The sequence below is a fragment of the Dipodomys ordii genome, unplaced genomic scaffold (assembly GCF_000151885.1).
Source record: "Dipodomys ordii isolate 6190 unplaced genomic scaffold, Dord_2.0 Scaffold84, whole genome shotgun sequence".
NCBI classification, from domain to species: domain Eukaryota; kingdom Metazoa; phylum Chordata; class Mammalia; order Rodentia; family Heteromyidae; genus Dipodomys; species Dipodomys ordii.
The window spans coordinates 4,938,640-4,953,575 of record NW_012267300.1 but is presented as its reverse complement, the minus strand read 5'-3'; the positions used below and the strand labels follow the sequence as shown (position 1 = coordinate 4,953,575).

The window sequence follows — 14,936 nt, the reverse complement described above, 5'->3', positions numbered from 1 at the left end:
TTTTTTCTTTTTGCTTATGTGGTGCTGAGGAATGGAACCCAGGGCCTCAGGCATGCAAGGCAAGCGCTCTACCACTGAGCCACCTTCCCAGCCCCTATGACTGCCTTTTTGTTCTAGGCCTTACCTAACAAAACAGTCCTGACATTAACATTGCTTTTTTGTGTTTTATCCAGCGCTTCGTTATTTTCAGTAGGAAGATTTTTTTTTTTTTATTAATACAGCCTATCATTACCATCATGTCAAAGATTTTTCATCCCCTATTTCCTTTCAGTTGTCCTGTGTGTTTGAAGAACTGAGCCCTGCCTTGGAAGCTGTGTTGGCCCAGGGTCATCCAGGTGTAGTTGTTGCCCTGGTAGGGGCCTGCCGCAGAGTTGGGGCTCACCAAGCCCAGGTCTTGCAGCGGTTGTTGGAGGTAAATGAGTATTACTTGAAACCTATTGATACCCTTAGTCTAATTCTACTAGTTAGGACTTGTAAAATCTGGACCCAAGAGGTCTAATGCCAAGGAAGTTCACAGATAAAGGGAAAAGTGAATCCCAAGAGCCATCTCATTCTAGTCTTTATTTTAGTCCTGGAATGAAAATTGTCTCCCAGACCAAGAGAGAAGTTTGATGAGTACATGATTATTCAGCTTCTGATACATGCATAGAATTGGGGTACAAAGCAAGGAAGATGAAAATCTGTTCTCGGGGAACTTACTTTCTCGTAGAATGTTTTAGGCCATCTCATTCTTCCTGAATGTTTTTCCTGTCTAGAAAGTTGAGTTGCTACTGTTTATCTTCCTTCTAGGCATTCCACTGTGCAGAGCCCTCATCCCGACAAGTAGCCTGTGTGCCTCTCTTTGCCACGTTGACAGCTTATGAGGTGTACTATGAACTAATGGAGGAGGAGGGGGCAGTGCCTGCAGAGCACCAGGTGAGGAAGGAAGGAGACTAATTGGGAGGCCAGGCCTTGGGCAGCACCTTGAGAAAGAATGAAGAGGTTTCTGAAATCATCCAAGTGATGACCTCATCCTGGGGATGCACTCATCCATCTGCATCTTGATTCTTATTTTTCCTTTTGTTAATGGAGACTGGACTCACACTTGATGTCTGACACTTTTATCCCTTGGTTGGCTCTGAAGCCCAGCAGAGCTACACTTCCAATCCTTGATTTCTTATCTCTGTATTTTCTTTCAGGTGGAAATGGCCTCAGCCAAGGTTCTGGGGGAAGTAACTGTACTTGGGTCTCTACTGCTCCAGCATCTGCTGCACTTCTCCACCCCTAGTCTTGTTCTTCGAAGTTTAGGTGCCTTGACAGGACCACAGCTTGTGGCTCTGGCCCAAAGCCCTGCTGGCTCCCATGTACTTGATGCCATCCTGGTCAGCCCTTCTGTGACACGCAAGCAGCGTCGCCGTGTGTTACAGACTCTGAAGGTGAGGCCTCTGACTTCTGCTTGATTTCCTTCTGCCATTTAAAGAAAATGAACTTCCCCCAGCACTATACCTTCAAAACTAAGAATGGGATACAAGTCCCTAAACTGTTTTGACTTTCCTTCTAAATTCTTCTGAAACTTTATTCCCTGCCTCCCCTCAAGCATTTTTGTGCATGTCCCTAGAAGGACTTTGCTTGTCTCCATGCAGGGACAGTATGTGTCTCTGGCCTGTAGCCGCCATGGCAGCCGTGTGCTAGATGCCATCTGGAGTGGAGCAGCTTTAGGGGCACGGAAGGAAATTGCTGCTGAGTTGGGTGAGTACTAATGTCTCTCTTTAGTATTTTTCAAACTTTCCCAGATAGCTAGGGTGGTCTTGGTCATGGGTTATTAATTTGCTTTGTGTGTGTGTGTGTGTCTGTGCCAGTTTGGGGGCTTGAACACAGCCTGGGCACTGTTCCTGAGCTTCTTTGGCTCAATGTTAGCACTCTACCACTTGAGCCACAGTGCCACTTCTGGCTTTTTCTGTTTATGTAGTACTAAAGAATCAAACCCAAGGCTTCATGCATGCAAGGCGAGCACTCTACCACTAAGCCACATTCCCAGTCCTATATTCTTCTCTGCTGATTGATTATACAGTCCTTTGTGCTCCCCACCCGCAGGTTCTTTCGTTTTGATAGTAACATTTTCACCTATCTCAGTGGCAGCCCCAGAGCTGGGGGGAAATGGAGGGACCTTCATCCCAAGTAGAATCTGTCTGAGCATGAATAGCACTAAACATGAGTGACTCTCTTTGCAGGAGAGCAGAACCAAGAGCTAATAAAAGACCCTTTTGGCCACCATGTTGCTCGAAATGTGGCCTTGACTACCTTCTTGAAGCGACGAGCAGCTTGGGAAGAGCAGCAGAGTGCAGTCGCCAAGCGGAAGAAGGCATTCAACTCAATACTTGAAGACTGAGGCCCTGGGATCTGGGAATGGGTATTGAAGAGGAAGTCAAAGGAGGAGTACCCATTCCATACCTTCCTGGTTAAAGTTGGAGTCAAAAATCTTACTTGAGCAGGTTACTGGTGGCTCATGCTTATAATCCTAGCTACTTGGAAGCCTGGGATTGGGAGAATCACAACTCAGAGTCAACCTGAGTAGTGAAGTTTATGAGACTCCTTCTCAATGGCAAAAACTGTCATTCTATCTATGATGAGAAGCTTAAAATAGTTGGATCACAGTCCAGGCAGGCACACAAGTAGAAAGCAAGCCCCTATCTCAAAAAATAGCCAATACAGAAAAAGCTTGGGGTGTGGCTTAGTAGTAGAGCTCCTGCCTAGCAAGCACAAGCTCCTAAATTCATGCCCAGGTTCCACAAAAAGAAAACTGTTACTGGATTGTGGATTGTGGTCCATACATGTAATCCTAACATAAGGAGAATTTAGTTTGAAGCCAGCCTGGTCCACATAGCCAAATCCTGTTTTTAAAAAAAGTCATTGGTAAACATTTTTATGTTTTTATTGGAAATGTTTTTCTTTTTTAGGAGAAAAATATGAAGATAAGAGATCTTTAGGTAATGTCAGGGCTATCATTGCTTGGGGATCTTAGGAGTTGGTATGGATCTAGAGGTAGCAACAGTCAGGATAGGATTGGGATGTGTGAGGATAGGTTTGTGGCCTTTCAGAGCGGGCGGGAGGGTGGAGATACATGTAAAACAGCATTCTTCAGAAAAAGGTACAGACTAGAGGAGTAAGGAACTATGCTGACAGGTTCTGTTAAGTGGGGTCAGAGGACTGTGGGGAAAAAATCAAGTGAGTTATCTAGCTTTCACTATCTGCAGGTCCCAAAGCATGATGTCATAATCTTCTCAATGTATCTCATGGAATGAGTCAGGCTGGAAGCTCAGCACCTCAGTAAGAATGGAGGCGACCCTGCCGGTGCCACTGCTCAGCCCCCTCCACTATGTGGCGAATGGTGGAGGAAATTCCCAGCAACATATGGCCCAGGCCTTGTAACAGTGAGGAGGTCCAACGAAGGAGCTCTCTGAAAGGCAGACACACACACAAAAAAGCAGATAATTAGGGGAACACAGAAGAGGCAGTGGAGCTAGGGGCTGGGAGGTTTGCATAAGGGAGAGCTAGCTTGATAAGTGAGTGCAGGAGATGGAATTACAAGGATAGCTGTAAAAGATGGAGTTGTATATTTGTTGATCTCTGACCTGAGTACTTTCTTGGGACCAACTCCTTGAAAGTCACAACTCATGGAGTAGAGTCCATAGAACGTGGCTTTGACATTCAGGCTGCCAAAGAGGTCTCGGGGACTTTGCTTGTATACGTCAAAGGTGATGCGTGCGATGTCCTTGCTGTGCTTCGGTTTTTCTCGGCCCAGGCCGTATGTCAGCACCCTGCTCTGTAGGATACTCCCATCAGTGCAGTAGACCCGCATTCACTGATAGCTCCCACCAATCCCTTGATACTAGGTCAGATCCCCAGACATCTGCTACATGATGCCTTTGACAACTCCATAGCGTTTCCAGTTCTTCTGCCTCCAAGATCAGAGGTAGGCTAGAGAAGCTTGGAAGAGACTGAAAAGTTTGGTAACTATCCCAGCATGGGCTTTACCTTGGTGGAACTCCAGCTCTGCCCCTGCTCCAGCACCATCAGGCATGTGTCATCTTCCAGCATCTGGAAGAAGTCTTCACTCTCCACTGCAGTTCCATCCTCCTCCAGCACCAATGTTAGCACTCCATGCAGCAGCAGCGTCTCCTGTGCCTATACCACAGCAAGAAGAAGGAGGGAGAGGGCAATTAACCCACGGTCTCCTCTTTTTAATTGCCCAATATCCATCAGTCACCCCTAGGCACTGGTTGATATCCCAACTCAACTTTCTGGTGCTCTCCCTTTGAAAGGTGGCAGTTCCCCTCCTCTTCTTTCCCTCTAAGCCAAGACTCCTGCTGGTTTGGAATTCAAAAATCTAGCTAGGAGCCAGACTAGATGCTATGCTTGAGCCCAGGGATTCAGACCGGACTGAGCAACTTTAGATACCATCCAGAAAAACAATCCGTACTAAGATCTTTTGAAAAACATCCACCTACAATATCATACTACCCTTTCCTACTCTTAGTTCTCCACAACTATTTCCAGCGTTTCTAACTTTTTTTTTTTTTCCTGGATCCGGTTGTGGGGCCTGAACTCTGGGCCTGGGGGCTATCCCTCAACTCTTCAGCTCAAGGCTAGCCCTCTACCACTTGTGCCACAGCGCCACTTCCGGCCTTTTTTTTTTCTTTTTGCTTATGTGGTGCTGAGGAATCGAACCCAGGGCCCGGAGCATGCAAGGCAAGCGCTCTACCACTGAGCCACCTTCCCAGCCCCCATTTCTAACTTTTTGAAGGCTTTACTGTGTGCCAGGTATCTGAGGATTTTTATATGCCTGCTTTTATTCCTTTAATAACACTATAAGGTATCTCATTTCCATTGTACAGATAAACAGGTTTTGTTAAAGTTGAAGAGCTCCAAGGTTTGGCAGGAAGTAGCAAAACCAATTTGGATTGAATTTTCATACAAATCACCTTTCTATATTGACTTCTGAATTCCATCCTTCCAGCTCTTCCTCACTGCTTCATTACTCCCAAAGAAAATATATTGTCAAGCCCAGTGGCTCTTGCCTATAATCCTAGCTACTCAGAAAGATCACTGAAGCCAGCCCAGGCAGAAGAGTCTGTGAGAAAATATCTCCAATAAACTAAAACAGCCAGGAGTGAAGTGTGACTAGCAAAAGGAGCTCAGGGGGGCTGGGAAGGTGGCTCAGTGGTATAGAGTGCTTGCCTTGCATGCCTGAGGCCCTGGGTTCGATTCCTCAGCACCACATAAGCAGAAAAAGCTGGAAGTGGCGCTGTGGCTCAAGTGGTAGAGCGCTCGCTTTGAGCTGAAGAGCTGCGGGACAGCGCCTAGGCCCAGAGTTCAGGTCCATGACTGGCAAAAAAAAAAAAAAGGAGCTCAGGGACAGCACCCGAGCCCTGAGTTTAAGCCCCAGAATTGCCATACACACAAAAATTTACCCAACTGCAGTGGTTCACGGGGCTTGTCCCTTGTATTTGAAAGTTAGTGACCTCAGCCCCTTCTACACTCATTTTAGGCTGTCACTATTCTAGTCCTTTGTCTGCCTCTACTGCAGTCACCCGAGAAGTTGCCTCACTCACCTTATCTAGCAATTCCCCATAAGTGGCTGCTGTCAGGCCTTTCCGGATTGTCCGCTTGTGGTCACAAACACGGAAAGGTCGCTGGGGTGGTGGAGCTGAAGTCCAGACCCTTCGGCCTAACTCCGAGCTGATGTTAGACACTGACCTGGTAGTTGGGAAGGAAAGGTCCAGATAGGGTGAGGGGTATGGTAATTCTAGGGGTGGGATGGCTGGAGGACTGAGGGAGGGTCCTAGATTTTCAGATAAGCCAAAGAGGCTATAGAATTGGGGTGGGGAGTAGTGGCTCATGAGTTGGGACAGACCTGTAGAGTGGAGGGGAGGATAGGAAGTAAGTCTCCTAGGGGCTGAATGTTTTGCTGTCCCACCTGCTAGTATCCCTAGTATTAATATAGAGAGAGAAGGATTAGAAATTACCTCAGTAGGCCATTGGGATTCAAGGCTGAGAGATACTCCATGGTAGAGGGAAGGAGTGGGAGAGTTGCTTCCCCGTGGCTTCAGAGTCCGGGTGATTGTCTGCTGTGCTAAAATGTTATTTTTCTGTTACAAAGCTAGGACCTTGGTGAGGTAGGAAATGACTCAAGCCTGGACTCTGGCCCCCTTATGCCTGGCCAGTAAGGACAGAGTCCAAGCGGGAGGGAAGGAGGAGGGGCTTGGAGGGGTGTTGGAAGTAGGCTGGCCAAGTACATCCACAGAAGCATGAGTGTGTTTGGTGAGAGTAAATTGGAGCTATGTAAAGAAAACAGAATGTGACCTCTAGTTTTTAATATCTTTAGAAATTTCCAGTGACAAGTTTGTGGTTCTCACCTTTAGAGAAGCTGCGTTACATGTGGTCTGCAGTGTGTGTGTGTGTGTGTGCTGCCACCTACTGGGGAAATCATAAGCTGCAGCCTTAGTGAAGAAGACAATTGAAGAGGTGGGAGCTTGGGTAGAGCTTGGAGGAAATGAGAGGCTAGCACTGTGAAAGCAGTGTGGGAAGGATTGGTCAGGATCCATCTTTCTACCAATACCAGCCCTGGTAGCCTCTGTATAGGCTCGCCCAGTTCCCCATCATGCTTTCTGGGTCCTGGCTGAAAAACAAAGTGCCTTGACTGCTCTGTGACCCAGACAGCAGCATTTCCCATGCAGACTTGCTTCTAAGCAAGGCATGGAAAAAGATGTTTGGGTTGTTGCTCCAAACTCTAAACCAAACTTGATAAAGCCACATAAACTCTGCTCTGATGCTTTGTGGTAGAGGATGGGTAGAACATCTCATCTTCCTGTCTATGGGGAGGACACCTGCAGCCCACTCTGCAGATTGCTCTGGCATTTAGTGTTTCTTCAAACTCCCCAAATGGCCCTATTTGGGGATATTATGAGGCACTGTCGTGTGGGAACTGTTCTACCATTGCTTTGAGGTGTGTGCGTTAGGAGCTTCAGTGGATAATTCAAATGCTTTACAAGTTCAAGGACAAGTAGAGTGGCATTGTGCCTCTTGAACAATCTTCAAACAATGGGTCAAGCCTCTTTTGTCTCGGACATTCCATACACTTTTTTTTGGGGGGGGGTCTGGTCATGGGCCTGAACTCTGGGCCTGGGTGCTGTCCCTCAGCTCTTCAGCTCAAGGCTAGTGTTCTAGCGCTTGAGCCACAGCACCACTTCTGGCTTTTTTTTCCTGCTTATGTGGTGCTGAGGAATCGAACCCAGGGCCTCATGCATGCAAGGCAAGCGCTCTACCACTGAGCCACCTTCCCAGCCCCTCCATACACTTCTTAGAGGTTGCTAATGCCTCTCAAAGGCTCTTACTGGCTTTCCTCTTCCCAATTTAATCTTCCCCCTCCCTCTTGCTTTCTCAGTTGACCTCCCAAATAAAGGATTGCCTATCCCACCTGAGGCCTTATCTCAGGCTCTACTCTGGGGGTAATCAAACTGAATGCTCCCAGTGTCCTTGTTCCTAGGGAAGCCCAGTTGATTGGGCAGATGCCTTCCCCTTCCCCCTACCCTACTGATCTGCAGGCCCCTCTAAAATCTCATTTCCAGTCTGCCCGATGTCAAGAAGAAAGTGTTTCTTTTCTCTATGTGTCCTCCCTTCCCTCCCTCCCTATCTGGGCACAGCTCAGTAATTGGCTTCATGGTTACATTTTGACTTCTTAACCACGCTATCAGCCCCTTTACCTTCATGCATATCTTGTTTACACCAGGACACTATTACCACCATGCCTTCCACTGAAAAACTGGCATTGATAGCCCCATGAAAGCCCAAAGAATAGAAGATTTGAACAGGGTCCAAAGCAAAAGATAGGCGAAGGTAGGCTAGGAGGTAGGAAAAAGGGTCTCAGCAGAGGCTGAAGATGGCAGTTAGGAAAGTGAGTTGTCACCTTCTCTGTGGAGAACATAAGTACTATAAAAGGGGCTGGAAGGACTGCAGTGAGAGATGGGCAAGTGGGGTAGGTGAGGGCAGGTCCAGGGTCAGGCTTCAGCAGACTGCTTCACTCCCCTCCACAGCCAGGACACCTTATCTGCATCCCTTCAGCTTTTCCTGTTTCCTAGGGAGGCGGGCTCCCACATGCCTGGGCCTGTTAGTGATGGGAAGCAGTAGGGTGAAGGAGGGGCCTTAGGAAAGGTTCAGGATGAGTACCATCTTGTCCCTCTGCATTCTTGCCTCACCCTCTGCAAATGTGACAGGAACAGGCACCTCACACACTGCTGCTTCACCTTTCAGCGTCCCTAGGCCCCCAACTCTGCCTGTTCCCAGCTGGGTAAGTAGATCTGCCCATGCCCTGGTAGTCTCACTATCCACCTTTGCCCTGAAGTATACAAGGGCTGGGGCTGAACAAAGTAGGGCCAGGCCAGAGAGGGGTGGAAGTGGAGATGGTGACCGTTTGGTCTGAGGACTGGGTGGGGATGGTATCACTGGGCTTTGGGAAGGTGACAGGAGTGGAGGAGGTCAGCTGACATTCAGGAAGCAAGGGATCTAGACTCAAAAGAATGGAGTTCTAAGTTGTGGCCTTGCGTCCTGGAGGAAGCATGCTGCAGGGGAAGTGGTGAGTGGGTCCGCTCTCACCTAACATTGGAGGTAATGTGGGCATCTGTCTCAACCCTGAATTGCCCTCTTTAATCCTTTCCAGCCCCGCTGAGGAGAGAAGGATGTCCGTCTGCTACCGTCCTCCGGGGAACGAGACTCTGCTGAGCTGGAAGGCCTCGAGGGTCACGGGCACCGCCTTCCTGCTGCTGGCGGCGCTGCTGGGACTGCCGGGCAACTGCTTCGTGGTGTGGAGCTTGGCGGGCTGGCGGCCCGCGCGAGGGCGACCCCTGGCGGCCACACTGGTACTGCACCTGGCGCTGGCCGACGGCGCCGTGCTGCTGCTCACGCCGGTCTTCGTGGCTTTTCTGATGGGGCAGGCCTGGCCGCTGGGTCTGGCGGGCTGCAAGGCGGTGTACTACGCGTGCGCCATCAGCATGTACGCCAGCGTGCTGCTCACCAGCCTGCTCAGCCTGCAGCGCTGCCTGGCGGTCACCCGGCCCTTCCTGGCGCCCCGGCTGCGCAGCCAGGCCCTGGCCCGCCTCCTGCTCTCGGCAGTCTGGTCGGCCGCTTTCTTGCTCGCGGTCCCAGCAGCCGTCTACCGCCACCTCTGGGGCGACCGCGTGTGCCAGCTGTGCCACCCGTCGCCGGCGCACGCCGCCGCCCACCTGGGCCTGGAGACGCTGACTGCCTTCGTCCTTCCCTTCGGGCTGGTGCTCGGCTGCTACGGCGCCACCCTGGCGCGGCTGCGGAGCGCGCGCTTGGGCTCCGGGCGGCGGCGCACGCGGGCGGGGCGGGTGGTGGGCGCCATCGTGCTGGCCTTCGGCCTGCTCTGGGCCCCCTACCACGCCGTCAATCTGGTGCAGGCGGTGGCAGCCCTGGCTCCGCCGGAAGGGGCCTTGGCCATGCTTGGCGGCGCAGGCCAGGCGGCGCGGGCCGGAACCACCGCTTTGGCTTTCTTCAGCTCCAGCGTCAACCCCGTGCTGTACGTCTTTACCGCCGGAGATCTGCTGCCCCGGGCTGGACCCCGCTTTCTCACGCGGCTCTTTGAGGGCTCCGGGGAGGCTCGAGGGAGCAGCCGCTCTAGGGAGGGCACGATGGAGCTCCGAACTGCTCCTAGGTTGAAAATCATGGGGCAGGGCGGGAGCAATGGAGACCCTGGGGGCGGCCTGAAGAGGGGCAGTCAGGAATGGGATCCTTAACTCTAAATCCTACCACCAGGCCTGCCCTTCCCTACCACCTGCCATGCCTCGGGAACTCAGCACTGTGGAGCCTTTGAGACTCTTCTCTGATTACCGTTTGGATGGGATTGGGAAGGATTGTTATACACCTGGGGCAGGCCCAGGTTCTACCAAACTAGGGATTGTGGGGGTGAGGAGAACCTATGTTAAAAAACGAAACAAAACAAAAAAACCTTGTGTGCTTGCAGGCTGGCAGGTATCCACGTGCAAGCATTGCTTATTTGTTGCCAATAGCATTGTGAAATAGACTGCTAAGCCATTTGATGATGGCTTAAGTGTGCTGTTTGGTGCTTCATCATGCTTGAGTTGTACTGAACCCACCTAGTTCCCGTTCGGGCCAGGTCACTGCTGGGTAGTGGCATTTTCCTCTCTCCACCCAGGTTGCCTGGTTCTCCTAGGCATATCCATAGACCCACTCTGAAAATAAAGTGACAAAGACAAGGGAAGGTATAGGACTTTGGAAGGAGAGCAGGAGTGAGACCCTCTGGAGTCTATAAAGGCTACCTGAGGAAGAAACTGGTCTGGAAGGAGAAAGTAGATGTGTTGGGTTCCTGCTTATCTCATGGTTGGGACAGTGGAGAGACACACAGTGGCATAGGAGTTGAGCCTGAAACTGAAACTGACTTCTCAGGCCATCAGACCCTCCCCAATGAAAAAACATTTGACTTAAGAGGCAGTCCAGAAGCCAGTGCTTGCTCAGCCAGAGGGTTTGAGGGTTGGGGATGAGGCTTTATGGGGTATGGTAGGAATGTTTGGAATAAAGGAAATTGCAAAGGAAGTGACATCTTTCCTTTTTTCTCCCTACTAGATCTACTTTCTCCCCCCATACTCTTCTCCCCCCCCCCGCCCCCTGTCTCTCTGTGTCTCTGTCTGTCTCTTTGTCTCTGTCTCTTCTTTCATTTTCCTCTGGTGCTTAAATTCAGGGCTTTGGTACTGTCCCTTAGCTTTTTCTGCTCATGGCTGGTACTTCTCAGATGATGTCCATGGCCATATTCATGACCAATCTGTACAATTAGCCCAGAATGTCCTCAGTTTTAGCACTAAAAATATCCAGTGCCCCCAGAAAATGAGATTGCTCACTTAAGTAGTTACCTTGCTATTACCTCAGGCTCTGCTTCAATGACTGCTCATGTCTCCAGAAAGAGGCCAAGAGAGGGAAGGAAACCTAGTCCTCAGAATAATGCCAGAAACACTAAAAGTGAGGTTGGAATGAGCTCTTGAACTAAGGAGGCAGGAAGGTGCCTAGTCCTTGGTGGGGGGAAACACTCTCAAAGGAGATGGGATTGGGAGCAGCTGGAGAGAGGAAGAGGGGCAACCAGTCAGGGACCCTGGTTGGCCCTGGAGCTCTGTGCCCAAACAGGCTTCTTCTTGCTCTAAGGTCAAGGTTCCCTAACTTCCGCTGTTATGTATTCCACACCCGGTGTGGTCAGAAAGCCCTTCCTCATTGTTGTCTTCAGTTCTTGCTGTGGTTTTCACCCTTCTTTTCATCATATCCTCTGCCTGACATGTACTGGGCTAACCCTGCTCAGGCTTTTCTCAATGCAGCGCATGTAGGAAAGCACTGAAAGCATGGGAATGCCAGGGGTCTCTCAGTGTCACAGATGGTCTCTTTCCATGTTTCTGGATTCTTCTTGTGGCAAGACTGCTGTGAAGTAGCAATGTCTCCACACCCTCACTTCTGTTCCTCATGCTCTGCCCAGCTTAGCTCACCTCTACCTTTTCTCTGACAAAGGTGGAATTGGACCACCCTAAGACTGTGGAAATGTAGGAAATAAGTGGTAAGTACCAATTACTTGCTGAGCACTGATTTCTCAAATTTAGCCTTGGCAAAATAACCACACAGTTGCCACAAGACAAATGGCTATGGGAAGGAGAAGAAACTGGCATTCTGTGAAATCAAGGAATTCACTTTGACTGTGGCCCCTGCCAGAGACAATGAGAACTGTTGACTTTGAATGAAACTAACTCTTCTAAATGAAGAAAGGGATGGAAAGTGCCAGGAGATGGCCCCTTTTCATAACCCAGATCATGACTTGAACGGAAGCCAAGAACAAGGTGCTGACCCATCAGTTTACTGACATACGATCTTTAAATCATGATAATACCACACTCATACCTAGACTCAAAACCTATTCATAGCTTCAAACTATACTTCCCATTAGTCTAAAAATCTATATTATGTGCAGCAACATTTTAAAGTGAAATATACAGACATTTTTTTGGATGCCAGTGTTCTAGCCTTTCAGTCTGAGCTTGTTTCCCTCTCTCACTATTATAGAATTCATTACTCTGTTCAATTCTCTAGTCTGGACCTGCATCTTGACACCACACCCCAGCCAACTCATTCCCTGCACCCCTCTTTCCTCTCTCATTGCCCCTTTCTGGGCATTTATCATTTAGCCCTACCCCTGAAGAGACCTACCTTTTGAGTTGCTTGATATGCAGATTATCCTCTTGGGGGTGAGGGTTTCAGCCCCACCTTCAGGAAGACAGACTTCCCCCTCCAATGCTCTGTGGTACTTCCTCTCTGGCTGATTTAGCTGATAGCACCCAGACCTGAGGCAGAGCCCCTGGAACCGGGACACCTCCAGGGATCGATGACATTTGCTCTCACCTGAGAATTATCAGCTTCCAATCAGTACCTTGGTACTTGTAAGTATTTAGGACCGTGTGTGTGTGTGTGTGTGTGTGTGTGTGTGTGTGTGTGTGTGTGTGTAGAAGGCAGATGCAGCCAGGAGAGATGTAAAAAAAAATCTCCAAAGAAAGCCCACCAGTGTAAAAGGAGTTGAGAAGATTTATCCTCAACATCTAGCCATGAACTCCTCTTTATCCTTGTAATTCATGGTGTACCTTGGTAATCTCCAGGGAGAGCAACTAGGTGATTGGTTGGGAAAAGTTAATTAGGTTGAAGACCAGAAAGCCTGACAGGAAGCAAGGATTGAGCTAGTCATTCAAGGAGTGCAGCACTGGTTGATGAAAGCTCCCAGTTAGTTCTGGTTTCATGGTGTCCTAAGGGAAAGAGACTTAAAAAGATCTGGAAATGGGTGCTGTCACTGTTGTTGTTGCTGCTGTATATTTTGCAATTGGGTCTTTGGGCAGGAAGGAGCCCCTGGACCAGTTAGGAAATGAGTCTTTCTGCTCCACCAGATCTCCTTAAGACAGGTCAGTTGGCAGTGAAGCAGCAGTATATGTTGGAGGCTTCTAGTGCTCGTCATAGACATAATATTCATGGTGTGTCCATGGGTGCCAGGTAACCTTTGGCTATTTTCATTCATGTATCCACCCTCCCTTCCCAGGTCTCTGAGATGGCCACGAATGCTACGTCTTCTGCAGCATCCTTCTCTGTAGGTGTCAGATTCGTGTCTCTGTTGGCTATTGTCCTGTTGTCAGTGGCGCTGGCGGTGGGGCTCCCTGGCAACAGCTTCGTGGTATGGAGCATTCTGAGAAGGATGCGCAAGCTCTCTGTCACGGCCTTGCTCGTGCTGAACCTAGCACTGGCTGACCTGGCCGTATTGCTCACGGCTCCTTTTTTCCTGCATTCCTTGACCCATGGCTCCTGGAGGTTCAAATTGGCTGGCTGCCTCCTGTGCCACTACGTCTGTGGAGTCAGCATGTATGCCAGCGTCCTGCTGATCACCGCCATGAGTCTGGACCGCTCGCTGGCAGTCGCCCGTCCCTTTGTGTCCCAGAAGGTGCGCACCAAGGCGGTTGTCCGGTGGGTGCTGGCGGGGATCTGGCTGGTGTCCTTTTTGCTGGCCACACCGGTCCTCAGGTACCGCACAGTAAGCTTTGGATTGAACAACAAGAGTCTGGCTTGCTTTCCCAAGTACCCCAGCCATGGGCACAGAGCCTTCCACCTGCTCTTCGAGGCCTTCACCGGCTTCCTGCTGCCCTTCGTGGCGGTGGTGGCCAGTTACTCCGACATCGGGCGCAGGCTGCAGGCGCGGCGCTTCCGCCGCAGTCGCCGAACTGGCCGTCTGGTGGTGCTCATCATCGTGGCCTTCGCCGCTTTCTGGCTGCCCTATCACATGGTGAACCTGGCCGAGGCGGGCCGCGCGCTGGCCGGCCTGGGTCCGAGGTCCGGGCCGGTGGGGATGCGGCTGACGCTGGCCCGCAACGTGCTCATCGCGCTGGCCTTCCTGAGCAGCAGCGTGAACCCGGTGCTGTATGCATGTGCCGGCGGCGGCCTGCTGCGCTCCGCTGGGGTGGGCTTCGTCGCCAAGCTGCTGGAGGGCACCGGCTCCGAGATCTACAGCACTCGCCGTGGGGGATCCCTGGCCCAGACTGTGAAGAGCACCCCTGTCCCTCCAGAGCCGGACACCACCGAGAGCCTCACGGCGTCCTCCAACTCCCTGAAGAAAAACCAACTGATCTAGACCAGGTGGAAGGATGCGCGTTCTCCTCCTCCGGGCAAGGCCCCACGCTTGCCTGACCCAATTCTGCACCCAGAAGAGGAGGAGAACCTGCAGTGTGGGGAGATGTGGGGGACAGGGTGGAGCCAAAGCAGAGGAAGGGCTGGGCGAGTCAGCACATTGCGAGAGCATGGTCAGGCCTTGTTCCTGGGGTAGCTTTGCAATTAAAACCGAAGTCTGAAATTGGATCAGTCCTGTGAGGTGTGTGTTATGGGGCTTTGGGGTGCTCGTGGACACCTTGGTGGGTTCCCACTGAACAGCTGAGAGCTAAGTCCTTTAGATACCTATGAGTGACAATTTTGGAAAGGACACCAGGGCAGGATAGATGACACCTTCCCCCTTTCCCATCCTTTCGAGTGATTTTGCAATTGGTGATCTATTGATCCCACTTGGAAAGCACACATCCCACAGATTCCTAGAAAAGACGGTCAAGGGAGACCACCCATGTGGTCACTCTAGATTGGTGACTCAAAGGACTTTCACAGAAGATAGTGTGTCTTCCCTGAAGTCTGTGGTTAAGTACCCTTGTCAGTCTGACTCATCTTCCTGTAATCTCCATCTTCTTAGCTGATGTTCTCCATTGTCTCCCTTCTCACCACCTGCCAACCAGGTCTCAGTTGAGACCACATCTCACTTGAGACCCACCTCTACCCAGAATTCTCTACATCTGCATCTGCCAGCCCCCATAAAACAT

The 14,936-nt window shown here is 50.5% G+C and overlaps 4 protein-coding genes across 4 annotated transcripts in view; 3 read left to right on the top strand and 1 right to left on the bottom strand.

The window, feature by feature from the left end:
- Nop9 (NOP9 nucleolar protein) overlaps positions 1–2,861 on the top strand; it is an 8,698-nt gene extending 5,837 nt beyond the window's left edge. Inside the window, exons 6-10 of the mRNA XM_013025446.1 lie at positions 272–412; positions 790–915; positions 1,179–1,415; positions 1,623–1,728; positions 2,211–2,861. Coding sequence (XP_012880900.1) covers positions 272–412; positions 790–915; positions 1,179–1,415; positions 1,623–1,728; positions 2,211–2,368 — 768 coding nt within the window. The 3' untranslated portion in view covers positions 2,369–2,861. The remainder of the gene's footprint in view (positions 1–271; positions 413–789; positions 916–1,178; positions 1,416–1,622; positions 1,729–2,210) is intronic.
- Positions 2,862–2,888: 27 nt separating this feature from the next.
- On the bottom strand, positions 2,889–6,177 carry Cideb (cell death-inducing DFFA-like effector b). The gene is made up of 5 exons (XM_013025449.1): positions 6,006–6,177; positions 5,592–5,736; positions 4,015–4,164; positions 3,612–3,802; positions 2,889–3,436 (listed from the first exon to the last, which is right to left on the bottom strand). The coding sequence occupies exons 1-5, from the start codon at positions 6,044–6,046 to the stop codon at positions 3,304–3,306; spliced, it is 660 nt and encodes a 219-aa protein (XP_012880903.1). The 5' UTR covers positions 6,047–6,177; the 3' UTR covers positions 2,889–3,303.
- A 2,079-nt stretch (positions 6,178–8,256) lies between these two features.
- On the top strand, positions 8,257–9,808 carry Ltb4r2 (leukotriene B4 receptor 2). The gene is made up of 2 exons (XM_013025370.1): positions 8,257–8,330; positions 8,709–9,808. The coding sequence occupies exon 2, from the start codon at positions 8,715–8,717 to the stop codon at positions 9,789–9,791; it is 1,077 nt and encodes a 358-aa protein (XP_012880824.1). The 5' UTR covers positions 8,257–8,330; positions 8,709–8,714; the 3' UTR covers positions 9,792–9,808.
- A 2,568-nt stretch (positions 9,809–12,376) lies between these two features.
- On the top strand, positions 12,377–14,410 carry Ltb4r (leukotriene B4 receptor). Its single transcript, XM_013025363.1, has 2 exons — positions 12,377–12,482; positions 13,127–14,410. Exon 2 carries the CDS (start codon positions 13,136–13,138, stop codon positions 14,204–14,206), a length of 1,071 nt encoding a protein of 356 aa, XP_012880817.1. The 5' UTR covers positions 12,377–12,482; positions 13,127–13,135; the 3' UTR covers positions 14,207–14,410.
- The last annotated feature ends 526 nt before the right edge of the window (positions 14,411–14,936 follow it).